This window comes from Hakea prostrata, chromosome 1 (genome assembly GCF_041222555.1).
Source record: "Hakea prostrata isolate BN-2017 chromosome 1, UWA_Hpros_2, whole genome shotgun sequence".
Classification (NCBI taxonomy): Eukaryota; Viridiplantae; Streptophyta; class Magnoliopsida; order Proteales; family Proteaceae; genus Hakea; species Hakea prostrata.
The window spans coordinates 18884474-18912155 of record NC_142600.1 but is presented as its reverse complement, the minus strand read 5'-3'; the positions used below and the strand labels follow the sequence as shown (position 1 = coordinate 18912155).

Below are 27682 nucleotides of genomic sequence, written 5' to 3'. Positions count from 1 at the left end.
TGTGTACTACCTCATTCATTAATTTTGTGATTTGTCACTAATCAAGTATAAAGTAGCCATCATGATCTGATTATCCAAAATATCAAGTTTCTTTCATGTATAAGAGCTAATATTCAGCCTGTAATGAAAATTAATACGAGATTTCTGATGGAAGTCTATAAAGAAAAAGGAAAATTAGAACCAACATAAATGAGATTTTTCTTTTAATCCTGCAACAAGCAGAATTGTAACTTCATCTGCTTGAGCATCTGTGCCGGAGCTACAAAACAAACTGCAAATGGGTGAGAATAAGTGTCAGCAGACAATCTTCCTTAATTCAATGGTCCTTTCTACTACAAAGTCTACACTACCAGATTCTGGATGATCAATGACCTAAAACCAGCATAAATTCTTTAACAGATGGCCAGACCAAAATCAAACATTTGATTTCTAAAGCTAAATTGCCTGAGTTGGAGTGCAACTTCTGTGAGATATTCCTACTCAGACACAATCTCTTTATACATGGTCTCCATACTGACAACTTTACAACTGAAAACAGAATCCACTACCAATCTTCATTAAGCTGCAGAAATAGCTTATCCAGAAAAAGAAACATCAATTTTCACATTTCCTGTCTTCCCTACAGTAGAATTCATGTCCTAAACAAGAACTACCAAGCAACCCTTTTCTCTTGTTAATGATAGCAATCACTATGTTCAATCTTGGCTACACCCTTGGTAGGGGCAGCATTCACCAAGGTTCTAAGTGTGAATATGTTATGGTCCTGGCATATGGGTAGGTCCTGGCATGTGGGTATGACCATTAAGATGGTGAATTGTTACGGAATATCAGGATAATTGAGGGTAGAATGGCAATTCGAATAGGAAAGAGTTTAGCATAAAAATGTAAGTGAGTGTAGCAGTGGAAAAGTGAATGAAGCATATTATTCCCCAAACTCCTAAGTCTCTCTACTATGCATTTTTTTTTCTTCCCCAATCTCCTATCTTTTGATTTCTACTCCCAACTTCCTCTGAAATTCTTGTGGTCTTCACAGCAGAATATAAATGGTCTGTCTTTGATACCAGTTCCATATCACGGACACGGCATGGACAAGGATGATCTAGTCAGAAAACTCTTCTTTTTCCCAAATTTGTTCTCTGGCTCCCTGTGAACCTTGAAGGAAACCCCTGGTCTCAGACTCTTGCACAACTTGAAACACAACAATTCATGGAGGCTTTAATTGAGGTTCTACAACACTCAAGTTTGCATCCCAATAATGCAGGTCTCAAATCCCATTGATCATTGATAAGCATAGGCTTGACACTTCCTTGAAGTTTGTGATACTCTTAACATGAGAAGGAAGAATAAGAAATGTAGTATAGTCTCCTAAGGATATTAAAACCATGAACATTAAGACTCATCGATTCTTCTTGAGCAGTAAAAGGAGGCTCCATGAATACAATAGGCTTCTCAGATGCTCCAAGAGGCAAAGAAAGTGGAGGCTGATTCTATTGTCTGTCCAAGGTAAGACTATATTAACCAAGGTGAATGAGGGGCTGGACAGCAAAAATCCACCGAGGTCCAAGAGCAGCAGTTGGCGAAGGCATAGATAATCTCTGCTGCGAAGAATAAAGAAATCACCCACATTCAAAGAAACTCCGAGACACAAACTCTGAACTCAGACACCCAGGCAAAAATACTTGGTTATGCACAGGAAAAACTGCCCACGGTGTATTGAACTTTTTCCATTTGCTCTGCAACCGATTAAATAAACCCAATTCATTACAGTTTTCTTATACTACAGCTACTCGTAGAGGAGGACACATAGCTACTTCATACTGATTCCAGATGGAACCTAATCACAGAAGTGCAAATCATAAGTCTTCACCAAATGAACGAATAACAGGAATGACAAACACAGGATCCCTTCTTGGTGCACTTTTCTGCCTCGGGGAGGGCTTGTCAAGTAATTCTAGACTTTTTAATAATGACATGCCAGGTAACTTCTACCAATCTTGATCGGAGGAAGCCTGCTAATTGTCACCTGGTAGGTGTTGAAAAACTTGTCATGAGGACTGGAATACAGGTACAATCGCCACAATACCAACTAAACAGAGAGAGACACATTTGATCTATTATAAATGTTATCCAATACACTGTAAGCATGAGGAATAAGGATGAAGGGGAATAGAATGAGAAGCTAAAAGAATTATGTGGGGCTAAAGAAGATCTACCACTCCCCACATGATTATTGTTTTCCAGTACAAATTGAATCAGAAAAGAAGAAAGTACAATGTCAACCACAGATGAAGCAGGCTACACTTGTGAGGTCTATCGTCTTGGCTCATTCCATGTCTTCCCCTCGAAAAATTCGCCTAACATTCGATCAAGATCTTCCGGTGTAAATTTTACATACTTCGAAGGGTTCTTGCCATTATCGACCAGCGGTCTGTAATGCACGGAAATCCCGTTTCAATCACTGCAAGTCAGGGAAATAAACGAACTACATGGCCAAAAAGTTCAAATTGAAACATACCCAAAACGTTTAACGAAAGATCTGTATGCAGGCAACAAAACTTCAGCAACTGCTAGCCTTAGTGATTCTCGCAGCTCGCTGTCAGGCACTGTCCACTGGCATTGTTTTTGATGAAGCTCCTCAAACATAACGTTAAATGTCTTGAATCTGATAAATTATATGGCTCCCATTAATATTTCTAATCACAGAACAGACAATTGAATAAAGTTTCATAATGCATGCAGACTTTAACCTGTCTTTCACCACTGCTCTTGAAACCCCACTCCCACTTCCCCCATCACCTGCCCCGCCGCTACCACCCCCTTGAACAGACACAACTTGTAAAATCTGCAGGTAAAACAACAATTTACAGTCCACAAAAATCTCTGCATTATTTGTTCTTAATGGGCAATAGATGAAGCCTAAAGTTAAAGTTACTTCTTAGATGCATTCTGGCATATAGCAGTAGATAAAGAATTCAACTATGCTCATCAGCTATAGTAAAATATTTTTGAGAAATTAACGTTTGAGTCACTTGTTCTGGACTGAAACTCATGCTTTGTCACTGATGTGCCCAAAATTACGTGCGTTTGGATCACAAGGGAAACTAGTGTTGTTAAGCCCAGTTAACTTCAACGGTTAAATGACCAAAATAGCCTCCTATAAAATTAGAAGAGATAAATATACTAAAATACCGTTGTTTCTCATACCATACCCAGCTCTTAAGGTGGGAGAAAGGACTCCCCTTCAACCATCTTCCTCCTACACATTGTCCGAACTTACCCACCACCTCATTAACCAACCCCCTCCCCCAGGGAAAAAAAGAATCCGATGGTGCTCACCACCTCTACTGGATTTATGTTTATTGTTTGGCTTCAAAAGTTCTGGCCAAAAACCAGAGTAGAAAGGGCTTAGCAATTGATCAGTGACTCTGGCAAGCTCCCGCTGAATCCATTCCCAGATAGATTCAGTAACTCCAGATAATCGGTGAAGGTGAGACATCCTTTATATTGGATCTAGACATTTCGCAGATAATCAGTGAATGAATAACATATCAGAAGAAGAATATCAGAAAACAAACAAATTAGTTATTCAGAAAACCATAAGGTTATGACAGAAAAAGCATGACTAACAAAAAGCTGTTACTGGTTCAATCAATCATTCAAAGTTCATTTACTTTAAAGCTGTGTCTTTCAATTTGGATTCAACAATGTTTCAAAAGAAAATGCAGATAAATGGGCTGAGACTAAAATTGCTGTTCTTTGTTGATTGGTCCCAAATCTGAATCCTCCATCTTTTCTTCCTTCAAACCACATTTAGGATTGACGATCGACTGCAAATTTAAGGAAAGAAAACCAGGAAGGGAAAGACGAGAAATTAGAACCTTTAAAATTGTAAAGTGAATAGTGGTGAATTGACGACTATTTTGGTTTAGGGTGAACAATTTGCATAGGTAAACACTAGAAGAAGAGCTGTGGTGGAAGAAAGCAAGAAGAAGAACTATGGAATTGTGAAAAAACCCTAATCAAACAGAGGTGGTGAGCACCATTGGGTTTTTTTTCTTTATTCCCCCCCGGGTGGATTAATTCCTCCAACTTGGGAACAAGCAGATTTCTGGAACCATGGCCACAACTTGATTAATCTTAAAATTTTTATATTTACAAGAACCCAGAGAGAAGTGGGGAACCTGTTCCTTCACACGGGAACAGGCCTGACGATGTCACCAGAAAGAGATGGAAGAGGAGTTGAGGGTCTGTGATGGTTTAGGGTTTTGCTTTGATTCCTAACTTCTAATCCAATTTCTCAGTATCAATTTATTTTTTTGTGAAAAGAGAAATAAGCCCATCTTATTTTTCTTTTAATTGGTGGTGCATGGTTTTTGCAGGGGCCGGTGATGGTTGATTTCCGGCTGGGTGAAGAAAGAAGATGGGTGAAGGCCAAATCCCTTCACCCACACGAAGGGTTGGGAAAGGTAAGGGTATTTTGGTCAAATTGCATTTATCAAACACTTGGGGTATTTTGGTCCTGAGGATTATTTTGGTCATTACATGGTTCAAGGGGTAATTTCATCCTATTAAATTCAAATTTTGAATTCTACAAACGGTCTTTAACTCCAACTTAACGGTTATGACCCAAACATAATTTTGGGCACATTAGTGACAGAACAAGTAATGAGTCCATCATAAGTGATTCAAACATAAATATCTCAATATTTTAAATATGACTAAGACAATGCCAACATATAAGAAAAGACAACATAGTGTACACAATCATATCCACAATAACACAACATATTCAGACGCTTCTCTCCACTTCTTATTTGCCTTCTCTTGGCATGTTTAGCATTCTTGCTTAATAAAGCTAGAACAAGTGTAGTCACATCACTTTAATATATGATTATAATTTTTTTTTCCTAATTCCATCTCCACAGGGCCATAAACAAAGTCATTCTAGGTATGTGCAACTAAAATATATCTGTTGAAGCCCAGTCCCAAACTGAATGAAATTGTAAAAGCGGGTGCAAAATCAATTTAGTCGGGGAAAGCTCAATTGAGTTCATCAGATGGGTCAGAATGAGCGTCCACACTCACATTAATGTCAAAGTAAAGCAAGGTTCATATGAGTTTCAGCCTAAAACCTCAGTAGCAGTTAAACGGTTAAAACCTGAAATCTACTTTGTCAACAGGAACACCCAGTTCTGATATATAAAATAGATGCATCTAACCGTTTCACTACTTAAACAAGTTAATTCATTTGGACTCACGATCAAAATCCAGCAGTTCTCATACTTAGGTAATTGGGCTAAACCCAGGATTGAGAACCAGGTCGATTACTATGGGTTGGCTCAGATATACCGCAAAATGCAGCATGTCATCCTAATCCTGCATTCCTGCTTGTCCACAGTAACCTTCTTGAGATGATTCAGACGCGGCTACGCAAATAGATTACTGGATAAATTTGTCATTTATTGCCCATGCACAATTGAACTCCACCAATGTTAGCTGCTGGTCCCAAGCGCGAGGAAAGGAGGCTTGATGCATCAGGTCGATGGCCAGCACCTGAAAAAATATAGGCAAACCCTTTTACATCGATTTGATCTTATATGATAAATGCTACGATTGGGTGTTGGACAAAAGAAGCGACACACTACACTATGGCCCGGGTTAGTTAGGGAGTCCCCCGCAAGCAACGCGCTTCGTCGGAGCCCCGATGCGGTGATAAGTAGGCAAAGGTTCCTGCACCGTGGACGAGCGTAGGTAAAGAAGCTGGTCTAGAAACGTACAATTAGATTAACACCTTGGAAAATATGATCTTTTAATAGATAAGAGCTTAAAATTAGAAGATGTTATGAGAAAAAAGTGATTAATATAGCTTGCATTCAAGAGATTAAATGAAAGGGTAGAAAAGCTACAGAGGTGGATGACCATAAAATTTGTTTTTTACTGGAGATAAAAGTAATAAAAGTGACGTAGGTATAATAGTGGAAAGATTTAAAGAACGATATAGTGGATGTTAAAAGATTAGATGATATGATTATTGCTATCAAGCTTGTAATGGACAAAAAAATTATTAATATAATTAGTGCATATGCACCTCAAGTAGAAATCAATGAAAGCCTAAAGTTAGAATTCTAGGAAAATATAAATGGATTGATGCAAGGAATTTATCAAGGAGAAAAGATTATCATAGGCGGTTGTCTAAATGGACATACTGGGAAAGATCAAATAGGCTATAAAAGTGTACATAGAGGATATGGTTTTGGAAGAGGAATGAGGAAGGCCTCTCAATTTTAGATTTTATTGTTGATTTTGATCTATCTTTCGTAAATACTTACTTCAAAAAAAGAGAGGAGCATTTAATTACCTTCAAAAGTAGACATCATGGAAGCCAAATAGATTTCTTCCTAACTAGAAGGTCCGTTAGATTGTTGTGCCAAGATTGCAAGGTGATACTAGTGGAAAGCTTAACGCACAAGTATAGACTAGTGGTATTGGATATGTGTCTCACTCCATAAACTCATAAAAGGTGTGAAGTTAACTATCCTAGGATAATAAGATGGTCAAATTTAAAAGGAGATTGCTTGAAATCTTTCACCAATGAAGTAGTCAAGCAAGGAAAGTGGAACCTTGAGGGGGACTCTAATGCAATGTGTAATGAGATGCCTACGTGTATTAGGAAGGTGGCTAAAAATGTCATAAGAGAGTCAAAAGGAAAGTTCCATTCCTATAAAGAGACTTGGTGGTAGGATGGTGAGGTTCAAACAACCATTAAGAATAACAAAGCTTGCTTTAATACATTGAAAAGGATTAAGGATGTAAAGGATCTGTAAAAGTATAAATTGACTAGAAATGAAGCTAAGAAAATTGTGGGAAAAGAAAGAGAGAAGACGTATGAAGATTTGTATAATAAGAAGCTAGGCACGAAGGGGAACAATCTATTTATAGGATAGCTAAAAATAAGGGACAATAAGAGCAGAGATCTAGAGCATGTTAGGTGTATCAAAAGTGAACATGGTAAAGTACTAGCACGTGATGAGAACATTAAGAAGAGATAGGAAATCTATTTCACTAGTCTACTAAACGAGCATATTTCATGCATTTGTGATTCGGAGGACTACACCATTCACCATGGCACCAACTCTCAAAGATATATACGGAGCATTTTGATGTTCGAGGTAAAAGAAGCTCTAAGGCGGATGAAAGTAGGCAAGGCACAAGATCTAATGAAATCCCAGTGAAGGTATGGAAGAGCTTAGGAACCTATGGATTAGCTTGTCCGACCAAGTTGTTAATAAGATTATAAGCAAAAGAAAAATGGCAGATAAATATAGGTAAAGCATCATGGTCCCAATTTATAACCACAAAAAAAGGGGGAAAAAGAAGAAGGAGATATTCAAAGCTGTAATTACTACAAAGGCATCAAATTGATGAGTTTTGCTATGAAATTATGGGAGAGAGTAATTGACGCCCGTTTGAAACAAGTAACACAATTACAGAGAATCAATTTGGCTTTATGCCGAGAAGATCTACAATGGAAACTATTACCTTATTAGGAGACTCATGGAAAGGTATAGAGAGTGTTGGGAAGATCTTCAAATGGTCATTATTAACCTAGAAAAAGCTTATGATAGCATCCCTAGAGGGTTAATTTCGCAAGTACTAGAGAAAATAAATGTTGCAAGTAAATATGTGGACACATTTAAGGATATGTACAATGGATTAGTGACAAGTGTAAGAATGGTGAGGGGACAAGGTAGTGAATTCCCAATTAGAGTTAAGCCCATTTTTCGTTGCCCTTATAATGGATGAAGTAACCAAAGACATTCAAGATGAGGTTCCTTTAAGTACACTTTTTGCTGATGATATTGTGTTGATAGATCAGACACAAGTAGGGATTAATACCAAGTTAGAATCATAGAGAGAAACATTGGAATCAAAAGGCTTTAGACTAAGTAGAACAAAGACAAAATATTTAGTTTGTAACTATGGTCATGATTGGGTGAACTATGAGATGGTCAAACTTGATAATAAGGAGATTCCTCAAAGCGATTGTTTTAGTTACCTTGGTTCAATCATAATTCATAAATAAAAAAGGTGATATAAAGGATGATATTTCCCAAGGAATTAAAATAAGGTAGATGAAACGGAAAGGTGTGTTTGGGGTATTGTGTGATCGACATATTCCTTTAAAGCTCAAAGGGAAATTCTACAAGACCACTGTTCAACCAGCAATGTTGTATGGGGCAGAGTGTCAGGCTATTAAAAATCATCACATGGATAAACTCAATGTAGCAAAAATGAGAATGCTAAAATGGATTAATGGTAAAGCTAGGAAGGATAAGATAAGGAATGATCATATTAGAGTTGGTCTAGGAGTAGCTCTAATAAGTGCTAAGCTACCAAAAAGTCACTTGAGGTGGCACGGCCACGTTCAACAAAGGCATATAAATGCCCCTGTAAGGAGAAGTGGTATAATTAAGGTTGAAGGAATTATAAGAGCTAAGGGCAGAACTAAGATAACCTTAAGAAAAGTGGTGAGAAAGGATATGCATAGCTTAGGCCTTGTATCTAGCATGGTTTCAAAAAGAGCTAATTGGCAGGCAAGAATCCATGTAGCTGGCCCCATTTACAAGTACTGATCAGGAAAAGGCTTGTCGTTGTCTTTGTTGACTAACGTAGGATTGTGAAGGTCAGCTCATCACAGACCATCACTGTTGTATCTGGAACATTCAAATCTAAAAACCCTAGTACAAACCATACAGATTGTGGGTTTCATTTAAGAAAGGAACAACATAGCTGCTCCCAAGGTATAAGATAGAAAAATGTAGGATGCGTTTATTTGATGGAATAAAATGGGGTGGACAAAAAGGGGTGGGAAAAGTAGACTGTTTCTAATAAATCCCAAAACATGGTTTGGTACACTGGGGTGGAAAAATGAGCAAACAAGGTTCGTTAATTTAAGGATGTTTGTTTGTTGACATGGCGTCCAACTTTTCCCACCCCATCCGTTTAAGAAGTCCAACATCTTTAAAGTGGAACCTTGTGGAAAAGGGAGGGAAATGAAAAAATATATATTTTATTAATTGTGAGACCCACACGTTCAATTTTCCCAGAGATCATTTCCTCTCTTGTCCCCCCACCCCACTACTAGTGGGTCCCACCTGTTTATTTTTCTCACGCCTTTTTATCTTGCAAATAAACAAATTGGTAGAGAATGATTTGCATATATAATGCTAGTCTAATGTCTCTGCAAATAAATTTATAGCAATAAGCCTAGTTTTATTGGTACCAATCACCCCTTACAACATTCGTTGTCCTTGGCCACAGGCTGCCCCCAAAAACACTCACAAGATAACCGATGCCTCCCCTTATGTTTTCTCCTTTTTTATACCCCATCAAGTGATGTCAATTATGGTAACCACCTATCTCCTTCACATGTCCTGCTCTTAGGGGCCAATCATCATCACCCCTTTGAAAGTCACCTTGACCTCAAGGTAAGGTAAAGTTAGAAGTTTAATCTTTATATGCCACAGTCATGCCAATTCTGCATCCTTAAAAACAAACTTTCTGGGAAATGTCCCTTCCCAAAGCTTCTCCATGTTCAAGTGATGCCCAGTGAGCCATAACTACTATTTCCATAAGCTTTAAAGTCAAAGACACTAAAGCTACAAGCATGTTCTACACCTTCAACACCCACTATAAAATAAAAAATGCACTGAAAAATGTCATACACAAGCTTGGGAACAACAAATAAAAGCAACTATGGCGTAAGAAAAATAAAGACTATCTCAAATAACATCATTCCAATGTATTGAAATAAAGTTTCCAACTTCACTTTGGACAATCTGAAAGCACCGAAGATGCAAAAAAAGTGCTGTCTCTCTACAAAGAGAATCCATATTTGAGCCTGTAATCAGTGGTATGCTTTCCCTTGTGTTTCAAGCAGCGGTCTTGCTTTTTTTCTCAGAACCATCAAGTACAACACTTGGATCTTGAATACCAGACCTCAAACCTTGAACAGAAATTCTTGTCTTCAATACATGATTCTCTCTGAGACTTTGTTAGTCGTCCAACCAACAGCTGGAAGTGAATCAACCCCTAACTTCCTCACCCTTGGATTCGAAGCATCTTGGACCCATGCATCATAGAGGATGAATCGGTTATGGTAGAGGCCACGCCAGATTATAGGTGTCTTTCTTTGTAAACAGCAGCAACCCCCGAGGCACCACCATGGCCTGAAAATTTTCAGCTTGAATCCTGTCAGATTTCCGTCAAGGAAATGCAGTCCCCAGCTGTTGGCGTTAAGCCACTGTTCCCTCCCCCGTCGGTTGCGCTCTGTGGTGCACAGGTTTGGTCGAAAGGATGGAGGTAGGGGATGAGTGAACAATGTTTTCCCCTAAATGCCCCTGGTCATAACTTCTTAAGAGTAGACATATGCTTCTAGGCCCCTGTTTTCGAAACCAATAAACCACCGGCTAGGCTGGGTCTATCAATCCTCTATAGAGCCCAGTTAAGGGATCCTATTAAATAAGCCAGATGCAGCAACTTTAGGTGGTAGGCTTTAATTGGGCCCCTTAGGACCCATTTCCTTGTTTTATTATGTTGGACCAAATATATCGATGAGCACAAGATTAAGGGTTCAACTGCCCCTGGTTCTTCCCTGTTTCTTTTGTCACTCCTCCAAAACCCTAATGGTCTCCCTAAATCTCTCCGCCAACTTTGATGTCACCAGTTCTTTTTGGTCATGGGATAATGATGTTGAAGCACACTCTTTGGCTACTAGCATGATGCAATAGGATCCTTCATTGTCACCCTCAGCCAAGGTGGTTTGGCCAGAGTTCTCGCCACCCAACTACTCTTTCTCTAGACCAATGAGATGTCTTCCACTCTACATACCAAATGTCCTCCATAATAGCCTCCATCGGTCCAAGCAGCCATGTCGATGGATCATACTCTACCAATTCACCTCTTCTAGACGGCTTTCCTCTAGACAAGAAAGAACTTGGGGAATCATTTGAAGAAACCAAGCTCGATGTATGGGGAAGTTTCACTCATGTTGGAGTGGGACTTGGTGTTGGGGGCTAATTTATTCTCCCACTATCCTGAGCGGAGTCTCCAATGTTCTAGAGGGAATCTCCAAGAAGCAGCTTCATTTTTTTAGTGCTGAATGGGAAGGGCTTTCTCTGTTATCTCAGTCATATCTTCAGCCCCTACCTCTCTTTCTTCTCTGTCGTTATGCGTGGGATCCCCGTGCATGCCCTGACGTTGCACCCCACATTTCACCTCCTACGTAACATAGGAGATTGAGAGTTGATTACAATTGATCTTCCTCGTGCCTCCTCATACACCCTTAGTTCATAAAAAATTCAGATCATTCTAGTCCCATTTCTACTTGTTGCACTAACGAACCAAATTTTGAATCAAGAGCCGTGACTCACCCCTACAAATGCTGTACAATCCCTTGTAAGGCTTGAACATCCCTTTCCAAATCCTCCACTCTTCCGTCCATTTTTGTACTCACCATTCTCCTAGGATTGTATGTCTTCCGATACCAACTTGATAGGAATGTCATATCTGATTACCAGAATAATCAATGAAGAACACAACAAGTTTACGTAACAAGGAACATAAGCAATAACCCTGGTTTTAATGGTGCCAGTCACCCCCTACAGCATTCACTTTCCTCAGCCACATGCTGCCCCAAAAAACACTCACAAGATTACCAATGCCTCTCCTCACGTTTTCCCCTTTATATCCCCCATCAAGTGATGTCAGTAATGGTAACCACCTCCCCCTCCACAAGACCTGCTCCCAGTGGCCTATCAGAAACTAACATAATGAATGAAAATCAGCTGTGTTAATAAGGTCATGCTGCTATCCCACAAATGTCTTTGACAGAGTAATATCATTATGAAGAAAAATGTTTCTCACACCAGCTAGCTACCAAGACAATTTGAACATAATCAAGGATTAAGACAGTGAGATTTCCTGCAATGTTCCTCCATTGTTTCAACGTTGAAGCCTAGAATAATTAATTTGGAAGTAACAGGGAAAAGGAAAAAGATGAATGCACAATACAGCAACACCGATACGAAAGAATGAATGTAATTCACTGCTGATATATGTATGTTTGTGCTCATAAGTTCGGGTATGGGAATGTAGAGGGAAACAAGAAGGTAGTGGTGACTAGTGAGCATGGTAGAAGATATTGATCGAGATCTTGCTTTCCCAAGGCCTTGAGATGAGACCAAGGCAATACCAAAATAATACACCAACTCGACCGAGATCTCAGTCGTTTACAACCTCTTGCTCGAGTTGAGACAAGATAGGAAACGTTGTCTCGACTCCCTCTCACTCCTCCCGGTTCTTCTCTCTATAGCAACCTGAAAGACCCTTCTACGCCATTTTTTTAGTGTGCACCACTCCTAAGGACTCTTTAGCACATATACATCAAGAAAACAACATCAACCAAGGCCATTTGAAGGTGTTCTTCAATCAAGGTGAAATTTTTTTCCAAATTCTATGTTCTAGAGGTCTTTGAGTGTGGATTAGACACATGATTAACATCTTTGTCTAATCTACACTTTCAATGGAAAAAAAATTAATTTTTTGCTACTATTTTATTTTTTGAATTTTCGGATTTAAAAAAATACATTTCTAAGAAACTAAGATTAAAAAATATTGAAAAATACTTAGGTTATAAAAGTCATTCTAATATATGTTAGACTCCATTGGAAGGGTTGCAAACTCATTTATATCAATTAATGGCTCTATTCTATACTTCATGTTTTATAACATTGCATATTCATTCCTACAACATCTTGGTTTTAAATTAAGGGTTGAATTGGAACCCATACATAGGGTTGTTTTCTCACAAATCTAAGCCACCAATGTGTTTGAAGGCCCAAAATATGATAAATACCAAGTTTATGCCCAGTTTGACCCTCAAACCCCCCCCCCAAAGATGGGCCCTTGAGTTTACTCAAGTTGAGCCCCAAAAATTAAAATATCTCGACCAAGATCTCATGTTTTGCAAAAGCTCGAGTTTGCCCTCAAAAATGAGATCTCCTACCATGATAGTGAGAAGGTTTCAAAACACCTTAGACTGAATAGATGGTCTTCAGCCTCCGCAAAGATTGAAGGGACTCTTGTAATTATCAGATCTAGTTGAACTAGGAATGTGCTAGGACTTAAAAGGATAACATTTTAATATGTCAGCATTATCAATTGGGTGTTTTCTCAACCCTTGGCTCCATATTCTTATTTTGGTGCAATCCTATAGTCAGTAACCTATGATTATACCAGCCTATTCCCATATAAAGAAAAGGAAAGCATGAGACAAAAGAAGGAAAGTCCAGAAAATGGTCATGGAGGAAAAGAATTTCAAGGTAACTTCAGTGAAACTTCATGACTGAGACAGCGGCATATCCCAGTTGGGTGAAATTAGCACCTTAGTAAAATTGCATGTTCAAGAAAATGCACCAAGAAAGAGATAAAATGATAAAAGAACTCCCCTTAGAAATGACGGATGAAGTTCTGGGAAAAAAAAAAAGTAAGATAGTGTCCCCCACCCCACCCCAAAAAAAAAAAACAAACAGAAGAAATTGCGACAATGGTAACATAGGAGGTATACCATAAGGCTCATCATAACCCAAAGGTGAATTTAGATAAATTTAAAGAGATAAACCTTTCCCCAAGCAACTCTTTTGTATTGATTCGCATGCTGCTGCACAACTCTTCGGTGTCGTTGCACCCAATCATCTCCTAACAAATCCTTTGCTTCTGATCTGACAACAAATAACATATTATTGGTATCATTATGAATATCTCATAATAAGCCTGCCATATTTCAATTACCTAAACGAAAATATACATACCTTCGGACAGATCTGACCATATAGTGAATATTGTTCATAAGAAAAAGTTGGGTCAAAGCAGGATCCTTATATTGCTTGGATTTTCCATCCAGATTGGTCATAAGAGCCTGCATTATACGCATTGTAACAGATGCCAGCTGAGAAGTTGCTTCATCACCACTTTTAAACTCCTCAAAAAGTTGTGTCAGTGTTGATTGATAGCTGCACATTTTAAGTATAACAAAGTCAGACCAATTATACTTCACTGAGCATGATGAATAAAACTTATAGAAATGAAAAAAATAGATCATGGTATCTTTCAACATTTGATGCTGTGGTAGAAAGCAAAGTTTACACACTAACCAAAAGCTAATTATAGGTCATTAATAAATGCATCTAGAACCAAAGAAGTTTAAGAAAATGCAAGATAATACACGGAATCCCTAGAATTGGTTAGACTCAGACCAAACATTAGTGAAAATTGCAGGAATAATGAAAGAAAAAGAAGAAGAAAAAAGGGCCTGAAAGGAATGGTAGAGAAAGGTCTCACTCAAACAAAAACTTCACATAGTTGATGACATAGCTTGTCAAGGGATGCACAGTTCCATCCAGGACAGCTGTTTTTGTAGCATCTTTTTCAACTGCCTCTTCAAAATCACCAAAGGTCTCTTGTGCTGTCTGGGCAAGCCGTTTCGTCAAAAGCAATGCTGATTCTCGCATCTCCATGCAAGCTTTTCCATTAAAAAGTATTTGCATCTGCTTAACAAACCAGTAGTTGTGTAATACAGGCAAACATACTGTTCAAGTGGGTTAATATTAAAGCAATGAGCAAGAAGTTAGTGGAACAACCAATAGACAGGTACATCATTAATCAAGGAAATAAAATCAGAGGTCCAGTTCATATGTTACTTTCAGATGTTAGACAGGAAAAACTAGCTCCACATAAAGCTAAGTCACATTGCGTATTTCCCAAGAGGATTTTTTAATTCAGACAGGTACAGGGAAATTCCCATCCACTTGTCTCTATATATTCAGCAGAAAACAAAATCTTAGTCAGCATGACTCTTTCCAACCACCTAAGCCAAAAGCTTGAGGCACACAACAATGTATATCAACACAACCTCTCCACCCCCACAAATAAAACACACACACACATCCAAGCCCACACACAGCTCTGCATGTAATACCAATAAGTGATGGCACCACTTTGTGGCTCTGAGGTACAAGGTGTAGGGACACAACAGCACATAACACAAACCCATCACACATACTAGGGATTGAACACTCAACCGCCTAGCTCAAATACTTTGTTACAAGTGCTTAACCCATAAACTTGAGCCATTAGGAAAGGAAATGACAATATATCAAAAATTCTCAAAATAGAAAATTTAATAGTTGCTGCTGTACCCCATGCTCTAAAACCCAACAGCAAAAAGAGTCTAAATTAGGATTCTACAAGTATAGACCTGTTTGGAATCAGTTTCCTCATTTGATTATGAGAAGCCAATGAAAAGAAAATTGCCATTCTCTTTCTCCAAAGTTGATGAATTCCTTGGGTTCAAACAAGAATCTCTGTGGGTTGATCAAGGCTGGTTGGTGTTCAATCCTACCAAACCACCTTGTGGTATTGAAACCTAGGTTTTGTTCTTAGTCTTTCTTCTTTTCCTTAAACTTCTCCATTAAAAAGCATTGCTTCTAGAAATTCCTGAACTTCACTACTCTAAATAGGAATTTAGTTGCAAGCCCCACCACTCCACCTACCCACAAACCCTTCCTTTTTTTTTTTTTTTAGGGGGAATTTGACCTAGAAGAATCCAACCAATAGAATAGCTTGAGATTTTATGAATCAGTTCTTTACTGTAGCAATGATTCATTTAAAACCTTCATCAGATCTGACCTGTGGATATAGAAGAAATGCCTATTTTTTGTCACTTAAGTGAAATTCTGTTCCTTTTAGCTATCATCCGATTTACTGGTTTCTCTTATCTGACATTCTGAGATTTATGGTACAATCAGATAGATTACATAGTGCTGAAATTACCATTCAGACCCTCTCCTAGTCCAACTGGAATTGTTTCATATCTTTTGACAGCCTTAGATTGATGCAATATCACTAGATTTGTTGGACCCACAGCTCCACTGTGAAGGCCCAAACCAACCCAAAAGAACTAGTCCCAAGGGTTTATGGTCCAACAAGGGTTATGACTAATTATTTTTCTTTTATTTGCTTGGGTTACCTATGGTAGAGGATGGAGTTAGACTTTTGAGTTACATAATTTAACTAGGAAAGGTGTAACCCCCCCCCCCCGAAACATAACTCTGGGGGTTCTGTTAGTAGGATTGGGAGGGTTTGTAGAGGGTGGTCTGGGTTTTGGTTTCCCAAAGAAGGAAAGGGCTGACAATAACAGCAGTGTTTTGTTTTTTGGTCGCAGAACTATAATGGAAAAGAAGGATAAGGGGAGAAGAATGCTGATGGGGAAAAAGAGCATCTTTCTGCTCTAATACCAAGTTAATGGTGGGCCTACAGGGAAAAGGGGACAACAATCACAAAACTGCACAGGCTCACACACTCAAAGAACTAGCTTGTAGGTCTAACCAACGTAATGATACTGCAGTCTGGATTGATCTAAGTTTTTCAGAAAGCAACCATTCCTATATTTGTTGAACTCTATTAATACATGTAAAAGTAATTGGGGATTCCCCACATTGTGTTTTCTTTTACTGCATTACATCCTTTGTCATTAGTGTTCTAATTTAAGTAGATTTTTCCTTTTCAACTTTAGGTCTAGTTAGGTAAGACTTATACTACTTTAGTAATTCTCTCACTACCTGGAGAGCTTTCACCCTTTGTCTCACCACCCAGTCCTTTCTTCTGAACCGCCACCTTAATGTTAGCCCCACCTATGTCCTTTGTTGGAACAACCCCGAAGATGTTAACCACCTCTTCTTTCTTTGTCCCTCTCTCGCTCCCTGTGGGCAACTACCATTGCCTCAATTTGGCCCTGCTCCAGGCGCTCCTTGGGCTTCTCTCAGGATTGGACTCGGTTTCTAAGACACTTTGCAGGTTCCTCTATCCGTGATACTGCAGGTAAGTTGGAGCTCAATGCATCGATCTCTCACCTTTGGTGGAAGCTTAATTTGAGAAGATGGACCTCCAAACCTAGATAATTAGATGCGATTTGGCATGCCATCTACTTTGATGCATCTTCTAGACTCCAGTCACTTCCCCACCCCCAAGCTATGGATTCCCAAGGAATAGGACTACTGTTGTCTCCTGGGGATTAAGTTCCACATTCCTCCCGGGCAGTAGATTGTGATTGCTTCCCCCCCCCTCTCTTGCATCTCTCTTTTGTACATTCTCTTCCCCCTGTTTGGGGTTTTTGGTTAATGATTATTTCATTCATCCCCGAAAAAAAGAAGTTAATGTAAATGTGTTGGCTGGCATGGTAAAACATACATTCTATCGTCCCAGCCTTATTCCCAATTGTTCTCTTACCCTTCTTCCTCAATTTCTCCCATTCTATACTCTTTACCAGGCACTGGTTACAAACTATGGGATTGTTACAAACTTAACTAGAGCTTAGTAGTCATCAGACAAGATTGCTTCAATTAATTATTCTCTTAATCTGGTTTCTATTCTATTCTCTGGGAGAAAGTCCTACTCCGGTACTGTTTTGATTACTAAAATACAGTTCTACATTAGCCTCATCCAGTTCTGATTTCATAAACCTCGTACCAGTACTTCTCCAGATTCTGTTTTCAATTTCTGAATCTGTTAACTGACATGCTCCTACCGCAAGACTCAAGTGGGATTGATCATTGTAACCTTACATGCTGAAAAAGATAAATGCTAATAACTATTCTGTTGGTTTTACAATTTATAGCCAAATTAATATGCTGCCAACAAGGATCCCTATAATTTCTGATCCAAATCAATCTGACATTTTCAGCTAGTTTTAAACCCCCCAAGAGTAACTTCACCACAGACCTGTTGATTTTGTTATCAGTGTGACCAGATCCAGCTACAAATTTGGCCTTTTGTCCTAGGAATACTCCTAAGTTGACCCACATAGCGATTAGGCTTTTGTTCCATGGTTGTTAAGGCAACAAGGCCAGGCAAGGCAATAGAGGGCAACAAAAAACAAGGCAACAATGCGTCGCCTAGGCGACACCAGGTCGCCTTGACCCAAAAATGGGCCTGGGCACCTAGCTGGCCACCTGGGCTTTGACAGCCATGCTTTGTTCCATGGGTGATGGGTCTACTGGGTAATGCCCCCTACATACCTAATACATGAGTCCAAGGGTGAATACAAATTTAGGTCCACTTAATTAGTTTAGTTTCTGATCTGGAGGTTGACCTGGTTAATTCTAGTTCAATTTAAGTCCTCTTTTTTTTTTTTTTTTTTTTTGTGTGTGTGTGTGTTTTTGTTTTATATAGAGGTCATGTGGTCTAAACATCACATAACTTAGAATGTGAATAGGACACTCACACCCCCAAATAAACAACAAAGAGGTGGTGTGAAGTTTCAACTTTGACTATTAGTCCCCCTTTTTTAAACTGGGACTTTGTAATTAGCTGTTACAGTCCCATTAAGTACCTCCCACCATTGGACACATAGAATTAGATGAGATTAAACAAAAGCAAAGCTGCTGCATGAGAATGTCTAGTGTTTAAAATGTAGGCTGAAGCTCGGTGTTTAGAATCCAAGTTGCATGTTTATTGGTACTTCAGTCCCAGTCGCAGGTTTGGTGTTGGTGTTTAAAGCCAGCTCCTGAATAGACCGTGAAATCAGTCTTCTATCATCATCGGTACAAGTTTCTGTGTTGAAGATCATATCCTAGGTCAGCCTGGAGGTCCATTCATCCCTTCCCTCTCTTTTCTCCCTTAAAGTTCTGGCCTTCTTGAACCCCAATTCATTCCCCAAGCCCCGGCCCAAATTCCAGACTATACAACCACCAGTTTAGTTCTCAAGTTCAACAATAGCATGCTCCCACAGTGTGCTATATTCTCCCTGTAGGTCACATTGGAACGCTATCCTCAATCAAAACCTAGGGGGCAAAATTGATGCTGAAGGTTTCCACACAAGTCTTTGATTTTTTTTTTTTTTTTGTGTGGGGGGGGGGGGGGGAAGGAGGGACGAATTTTGCTGAGGCCCACCCCTTCCATCAAACCCTAGAATCCTTCTAAAAACCTACAACTTCAACTTCCAGCAAATCTTCAGAATTCATCAACATTTTGAGGATGTTATTCTTGCAATGGATCCTAAACTCAACTCAACATTCAGCCTCTAAATCTCATTTATCTAAATCTCATTTAAACCAATTGACCAACTACTCCAAAACTTTTCTTAACTGTGCTAAATTTTAGGACTTTCAGGCATCAGATTCAACTCTGATCAGGTCCAAATAAAATTCTACATCCCTCACCCTTGATCTTAATGTGCCTGCCCAATTCCTATTACCACCTTATCTACCCAATTCCCCCAAATCCAAAAACCTAACCCTAGATCTGTGCTACCTGGGTTGGTTCATTTTTTAAGATTCCATTTCATTGGTCCTTGGATGATACTTATCAATTATCAATCCGAGGCTAAATCAAGGCGCTTTTTCCCAAATCTAGTTCTTTGTCTCTCTAATTTCAATTCTCTAGTGGTTTAACCCTTAAATCAGTACTACATTATCCAGGCAATTACAAACTCAGTAAGTAATATATATTTCATGAAAATAGGATACATACCTCTGGCTGAATCTCTCGCATAATCTCATACATGTCTAAAAGCACAAACAACTTTTCTGGTGACCTTTTGCTTTTGGCAATAGCCTCTCCAAAACTTAGTAGCATCGCTACAGAGTTTCCAGTAACTTCAGCAAAACATTGTTCCCTGAGAGAGTCAAAGCCATCAAGTATTTGGTCACAGACCTTACGTTCCCCTGCAAATAGCAGTTTCACCTGTTTCAAGCACAAATAGATGGTTTAAAGAGCAGCTTTTAAACAAAAAATACTAACAAATGCCTAATGACCCTTACAGCAATTCGCATGAAATGGATCCAGTTCCCAATCTTGGCCTCCAAAACCTCCCATTGCATCTTTTGTACATCATCTTTACTAAGCCTCTCCACACCCAACTTACGAAGGCTTTGTTCCAAAACAGAAGCACGGGTATCCCTGCTTGTCAATGAATAATGATACAGTCATATAGTTACAAATAGTTCTGAAATTTGGGAGCATGAATAATAATAACTACAGAAATACAAACCACTGTACCCCTGTTCTGGGCCCATATAGGAAAGTCCAGTACAAGATTAACCATGGGATCAGGGGTCCAACCCATACATATCCCATCTATCCCTAGGCTTAATCCACTAAAAAGAAGCCCAAGTTGGTTGTGGATCTGCACCACACTGTCTATACCCCCATGTATCTTAGTAATGGAGATGTAAACCATGGGGTCAACCCAAGAGATTTTTTTTATTTGGTAAAGAACCAAAGAGAAATGACACCGAGAGACATTAAGTTTCCTAATCTAGATAATAAATCCAGGACATGGTGGTACGATTATTATAATTAACTAGAGAAAACGGGTCAGATGTTCCTATGAGCTTTTCATTTTAACGAAGTCATAATGAGCATATCAAGCAACAGAATATATATATGACACCAAGGGACATTAAATTTCCTAATCTAGATAATAAATTCAGGACATGGGCATGATTATTATAATTAACTAGAGAAAATTGGTCAGACATTTCTATGAGCTTTTTGTTTTAACGAAGTCATAGTGACCATGTCAATCAACAGAAGAATATATATACCATCCAAAGCCAAAAAAAAAAATTACCAAGTCAAGCTTGATGAACTAGGATTTCTGCAGGCGAATCACACAGACTGGTCAAAAGCCAACTATAGCTACAAACCTACCAAAACTCCAGGGTAAAGTCATCAACAGACTGAGGTCCAAACCCCATGGCTGAAAATGACAATCTGCCCTCAGTTATAGTCGTACGACACTTAATTTAAGAAAATTTACTATATCACTTGCATATTTTCTAGTTCGAAATAGCATAATATATTACATGGACATGGAAGTCAAAATAAAATAAAACATGCATAATGAAACAAATTTGAGTAACCATCAGTCAGTAACTAATGAAGTGAAGATGGTGAAAAGCTTGAACCCTTTTTTATGGAGGAAAGCTTGATCAATTCTTCTTTACTTTGGTATTCAATTAATAACCGTACTCCAATTGGTGTTTCATAATTTTTACAACGGTAAATAACTGAAAAAATAAACCATGCAGATATTGATTGAAGTAAAGAGAGGGAGCTCATTACCTGCAAATTTTGAGTAACTGCTGTTGGTGACCAGCTTGAATCATTTGTTGGGCTAGATCATGCAACAATGGTAGAATCCTTGGTGGAATAAGAGTTGGAGGTTTATATATAGCAGTTTCTAAGCTTTTGTTTGGGTGTGGAGATGGATTCTTCCCACTAGAATCAACGTGTTGCCCAGGTGAACCTGATGAAGGCCGCAGTGAATTGGGGAGACAATCAAAGAGACGATCAGGTTCCACAGGTTTGCTGAAAAGAAATAAAAATGGAATTCACTTGGAGAGAAATACAGTCAAATATCTTCTGTGAATGATGTAATATCAAAGCATAGTTATCTTGAGCCCTTTTTAGGATGGATGCCTTGTTGGTAGCCTGCTGTGTGATGATGTAACATCTCCATAGCATAGTTGTCCAGGTGTCCTTTTTAAATGGGCACCTTGTTGGTTTCACCTTATTTTTCAAACCCCAAAGCCAACCCAACCCTCTCCCCCCCCCCCCCCCAAAAAAAAAAAAATCCTTGACAACCATGACCCAGAGCACCAAAACAGAGTAAATACCAATAAGCAATTATTTGACTTTCAGAATAACAGGGGAAGAAAACACAAATAGGACTGGACAATGGACCAGCATGGCCTAAGTAGGCTCGCTTCACCAGGGACCACGCCATTCAAACTTCACAGGCCCAATTCAAAAGTGAACTCTTTTTCTTTTTAGGTGGATAAGATATTAAGGAATGCAACTATTATATAATAACATAAATAACATAATTTAAAAAATGCTATGTTGTAAATGTTAAATAATTTAATATAACCTACATTCACATGGATATTACTGAAGCTTATTATACAAGAAGGTAATCTTAGAACTATTTTTTTACACATGACAATATGACTTAAATTATTACAGACCTTTAAACAGAGATCTAGTCCAGCAAACTAAAATTTAAGGCTGGCAGATAAAATTCCAGGCTGGACCAGATCACACAAACCTCTATGCAAATACTTTATTAATAACCTCAAGCAGGGTATGAAGTAGGACAGGGAAATATAGTTCCAACAGTGAGTGCTTTCACTAGTATATGAACCAATAAGACCCGAACAGAAAATGGTAGATGTTCTGAATCTCATCATCTTAGACTACAAAACTAGATATCAATGCACATCAGGTCAAAATTAATCGCCAATTACCAACTAGATTTAAGACCCAATAAAATGTTGAGACTTTTCAAGTTTCATTAAGATATGGCCATACGGGATACTTCAAATTCTGAGGTACCAAACTTTTGACAAATTCAGAGAAAGAAGAAAACTCTCCACTGATTAAAAAACCAGAGTCAAAATATCTAGATGCACATCAAGTTTAAACCGAGAAAGAACTTGATGCCAATAGCACAAAACTGAGACAACCTTTAATTTGAGAACCAAATAAGTTCACATTAAGGAGATTCAAAAAAGCCATTTAGGAGCTTTTTATTCCCTTTTATTTCTTGAAACAGGAATTTCCCAGTGCAGGAACTGCTATGATAGCTAAGCGTAGAGTTTTCTGTTTCATTTAAGACATATATTTCGTGTATCCAAATACAGCAGCAACAATCGCATTGAATGAACATATAAAAAGACAGGATTAAAATCCTTTGCACTTTCATACGAGTGAAAGTGGCTATAGAAATTTGCTTCCTAGAGAAGGTGTTGCCGGAAGATTCTAATGGGAACGATAAATCACATGAACATCAAAACAGAAGTCACCCTAAGAAGCAAACCTGTAAGATGTTAAAAGCTGCTTAAACTCCTCTTCTAGCTTAAGAATGGCCTTCGCAAGCAGATTATTTGCATGATTCAGCACCCCATCACTACTCTTAAAGGTTTTGTTGTTGCTGAAGAAGCGAATATTACTTCTGAGTTGGTCAACTGCTTCTAGATAACTTTCAAGGTCCTCATGTGGCCCTCTAAGAATTTTAGCCTCTGCCTACATGCATAGAAGTTATTTAAATAAGTATCTGATAATCCAGACTTATAAATACCCTAGCCTGCACAGTTCCATTGTAGAAGTTGCAGATGCATCATGCATGTACGTAAAAATGCTTCAGAATGAAGAAGAAAAGGAAAATTTGGAACCAAGATAACTAAAAAGATTCATATCTAGACTCATCTTGACAGAACTTACAAAGAATTTACTCATGTAGCCAGATTCTCTTTGGAGGAATGAAGAGACCATAATTTCTATAAGTTAAAATAGAGGGCAGAGAATTTTTAAAATATATCTTCTTCAAATAAAAGATGTGGCAAGATAAGTTCTTCTTTAGTGAACACAATTATTCACGTTGTTTGAAACAATAACCATGGGAATGTTCTCTTTTGGCCCATTGGCTGATGTTGGGAGCCACACTAGCGTTAACTAAATTTTGTATAGTTGGAGACCACAAATTCCACTAAGGGATATGAAATTATTTGTGACTTTATATTGGAACTATGAAACTGCTTTATATATTGTCAGTGTCAGAAGCTGCATGGGCATGAGTTAACATAAGCAGTCACCTAATTTCCAGAATTCACCCTTTTGGCTTTGAAGCCCAAAGCTAACCAACTTGAAGCATCAGCTAACCATCCCATATGAGATTAATGGGACTTTTCATCTAAAATCATCTTCAACATTAGTCTCAAATCCATTTCATATACCCCGTGGATCCAAAAAAAAACCTTCCGTAAGCCCTAACCAAACCTAATAAACCTACCAATTTTGTCCCATAAGTTGGTTGTATCAAGATCTTGGAAGAACTGGCTCTTACTAGGATTATATCATACTATCGACTTTATGTCAAGTTTTACCCAAACCAGGGTGACTTGGCTTACTGTATGTTAATGTTGAGAGGCATACTAAAACGGTGCATTCATAGCTTTGACCGAATTAGGGATGCATATCACATTTCTGATTTGTTCTTCAGGGAGGTAATCAGGTTGGATGGCATTCCACTCAATATGACTTCTATCAAGGACATTAAGTTTGTTGGTAAGTTTTGCAGAATTTCTGAAGGCTATAATGGGTACACTTTAGCAATGCTTACCACCCTCAGACAAAATGGATGAACAGGTTCAGGTGGTCAATTGAAGCCACTTGGTTGGGATGATAGAGTACCTAATCCCATGATTTGAGTTTGAATGTTCAGTTTTCTGTAGAAAAGTTCGATCAGTGTGCTCAATATATTTCTCTTGCTTATTTTCATTTACTGAGTGGCCATCTTAAATGAATACTATGGCTTCAATTTGCTAGAAAGTTGACTGGAGTTAGATCAACATTGAACAATCTGCATTAGTTTAACTTCTTACGTGGATTAAGTTAATTAGCAAGAATAGGAATATTTGCTTGCCTCACGTAACCCTATTGGAACCCAGGCATAGCATGGAATTCTTACTTTAATTCTCCACAGGAATATGCCAGAATTAAAGGGGACAAATGCAAAAGCAGATCAGAAGCCTCTTGTGTAGAACTTCATTCTAGGTTCTCTAACTTATTTTGTTGTAATTACGTTATAGCATTCATAGCCCAAGTTCAGGAGAAGGGAAGTTGAAACCCCAACATTTTTACTATTGATTGAGTTTCTGTTTGTTGTGTGCATTTAACTTTAAAATCCCTCATTTGCTTCTTGTCTTTTCTTTATTAGTTTGTTAATCTAAATATTTTCGTTGATTTTTCAGTAATTAGTACTCCTTTTATAATTTTCTCCATGGGAATGATCCTCTTACTCATACTTTATTACCTGATGGCAACACATGTACTTGCATAGCATTATGAATAGCAACAAACAACAACCAACAACTTGCATAAGGTTAGGTGTACTTTCAACAGGTTCATGAACAGCTCTACCAGGTTCAGCCCTTTTGAGATCTTATAGACAGAACCTTCAACGTGTTTTAGACTTAGCACCTACCATGCTACTGCCTATAAGAAACCCTGAAGTTGAAGGCATGGTAACTTGATTCCATGACATTCATGAGCAAGTTTACACTAAGCTCTTCTCCTCCAACCAGCAATAAAAAGCTCATGCAAAGCAACATTGCCGAAGAGTTCTGTGTTGATGTAGGAGATTCTGTGTGAACAGTGCAACTAAGGACAGATTTCCAACAGGCAAGTACACTAAAATCCAAGAAAAATTGGGTCTAGCAAAGTTGTAGAAAGGAACAATGACGATGCCTATGAAACTCCCAAGTCACATTCAAAGACATGCCCACATAGTTCCCCATCTGGACACCCATCCTCCAATGAGTCCAATCGAAGACTGAATCTCTCCAAAACGGGTGGTATGATAGTTCAGGAAACTGCTGGAAATTTCCTAAGGGCCTTATTTGGTTACATAAGTCTGCAGATTTCAAATCTGTGGAGTCATAATTCATAAAATTAACTGTTTGGTTAACCTTAATCTGTGGAATAAAATCTGTGGATTCATCATGAAAAACTGTTTAGTCGACATGATTTTTGTGAATGTGCAAATGTTTAAGCACTTTTATAGTCGGGGTGAAAAATTGTTTAGTTGATGTGATTTTTGTGAATGCGCAAATGTTTATTTTGGATTTCACCCCATTCCCATAAATCTACAGATTTACATGTTTTCAATATAAAAAGATGAATCTCTAGATTTCATGAATCCAGAAATCTGAAATCTCTAGATTCATGTAACCAAACAGGGCCTAAAGCTATTTGAGCACCTGAAAGTAATGCAAAAGTCGAGATCCCAACAACCTAAACGCAACCAACTCTTGAGCGTCTGCAATCTAAGTTGTTGTTTCTTATTAATTTTTATTTGGATTTAATTTTCAATAGCCTTTATTTTGAACTGTTGGAAATTATATATCAAAAAATTGAGAGACCAAACATAAATTATTAGAAATTTATTATTTGAACTTTGAATTATTTGAACAAACATATATTCGAATTTGAATTTTTATTATTTGAATTCCAATCTGCATTAGAGATAGAGTTGGATTGGTTAGGAGTTTATCCTAAACACATTTGAAGGGATCTAGTAATTAAATGCACAATTACTAGGGGAGCCAAGGAATGTTCCATTTTGAAGGCTGATTTGTAATATAACCACTTGCATCACGGGTGGCATCTACAATCTTAAGGACAATGTCAAGTGAGACGACTCAAGCCAATCCTGATTTTCTAGTAATTTCTGTCACAGGCTTCCAGAAAATCAACTAAGAAGTCGATATTCTCAAAGCCGCTTTCTCTTCAAGGCAGGAGTTAGGTTTGATCTCTCAATATTTTCACAAAAAAAGTTCCAACAATTCTTTAAAAAATCCAATAATGAATCAAGAAGTTGCTTTATTTTGTGTCTCTAATTTTACGTACGTTTGGATTTGAGTTGTGATGTCTACCCCTCTTGTGTATTGAGGATTTTGATTTTTTAAGTTATTGAAAAAACTTCTTTGTTGGAGAGTTGCAGAGAACGAAAGTTCTGAGTTTGTTCTTGGGTTTATTCTGCATCAGGAAGTCTAACCACAATCACATAAAATCATATCTTGAAAAATACACAATGCTGACATCGGAATTTTTTTTTTTAAATAAGCTGAATCAAAAACGGAAAACAATGAGCAGGTTGGTGCCACCCACATTATGTAAAGAAAGCTCAGAAAATAACCTATATAGCAAAATTCAGCGTCAGAGCCATGATTACAAGTGACCAACCAACCTGGCGAGAAATATCGAATTGTGCCAAAATAACCTCCGCAGCCTTCAAAGCCTTGTCAATATTCTCGTGTGCTCTTCGAATAGAGTGTGTCCTAATCTGTCCGACATGCGTGCGTAAATCAACAGAGAGGGAAAGAAAGAGCAACCATATGAACACAAATGCCTTCAGAATCGAACTTTTTTTTTTTTTTTTCAAATCAAAGACGGACGGTGGAAAGATCCCTGAAATGTGGAAAAAGGAGACTCTCCATACCTGGGTTGGACGCATTGCGGTCTCAAGAGCGGAAAGACGGTGATCGAAAGAACCAAGAATGGCAACCATGTTGTCGGTGATGGACTGGCTCTTGTGGAGAGACTCTCTCATGAAGGACGCTCGCTCGCTTAGGGTTTCCATGTTTAGAGGAACCCCCATCTCTGCTCCTTCCCTCGCTCAGCCTCAACAGAACCTTTGCTTTACCTTCCCGGACGGGATAAAGCCGGTGAGAGTGTATGTGAAATTGCGTATTAAGGAGGTGTCACGCCACCACCTCTTCCCTCGTTCTCTCTCTTCTTTGCATGTAGAGCGCTGTGGGCCAAGGAATACGACAGAAATGATTTTCTACAACACGATTCTCCGCATCGTTTGAATCAAACGGGCACTGCCCCAGACCGATCTGCTCATGAACCTAAATTACACCATTCTTCTCTGATACAATTTTCTGCTTCTCGTAAGAAATTTCTTGAATCCTCGGTAGGTAGTCAGGCATTTAGTTCAAAAGATACATTTGCAAGTTTCCATGGTTGGTGTATTTTGCTGTATCTTAATATCCTTTGG

At 38.4% G+C, this 27682-nt stretch overlaps 1 protein-coding gene across 1 annotated transcript; it reads right to left on the bottom strand.

Moving 5' to 3' along the window:
• LOC149028067 (exocyst complex component EXO70A1-like) lies at positions 1-27682 on the bottom strand. Its single transcript, XM_089168307.1, has 12 exons — positions 27122-27682; positions 26870-26965; positions 22940-23145; positions 21184-21429; positions 19878-20016; positions 19588-19800; positions 14401-14606; positions 13872-14072; positions 13682-13781; positions 2748-2842; positions 2516-2662; positions 1-2428 (listed from the first exon to the last, which is right to left on the bottom strand). The coding sequence occupies exons 1-12, from the start codon at positions 27278-27280 to the stop codon at positions 2311-2313; spliced, it is 1926 nt and encodes a 641-aa protein (XP_089024433.1). The 5' UTR covers positions 27281-27682; the 3' UTR covers positions 1-2310.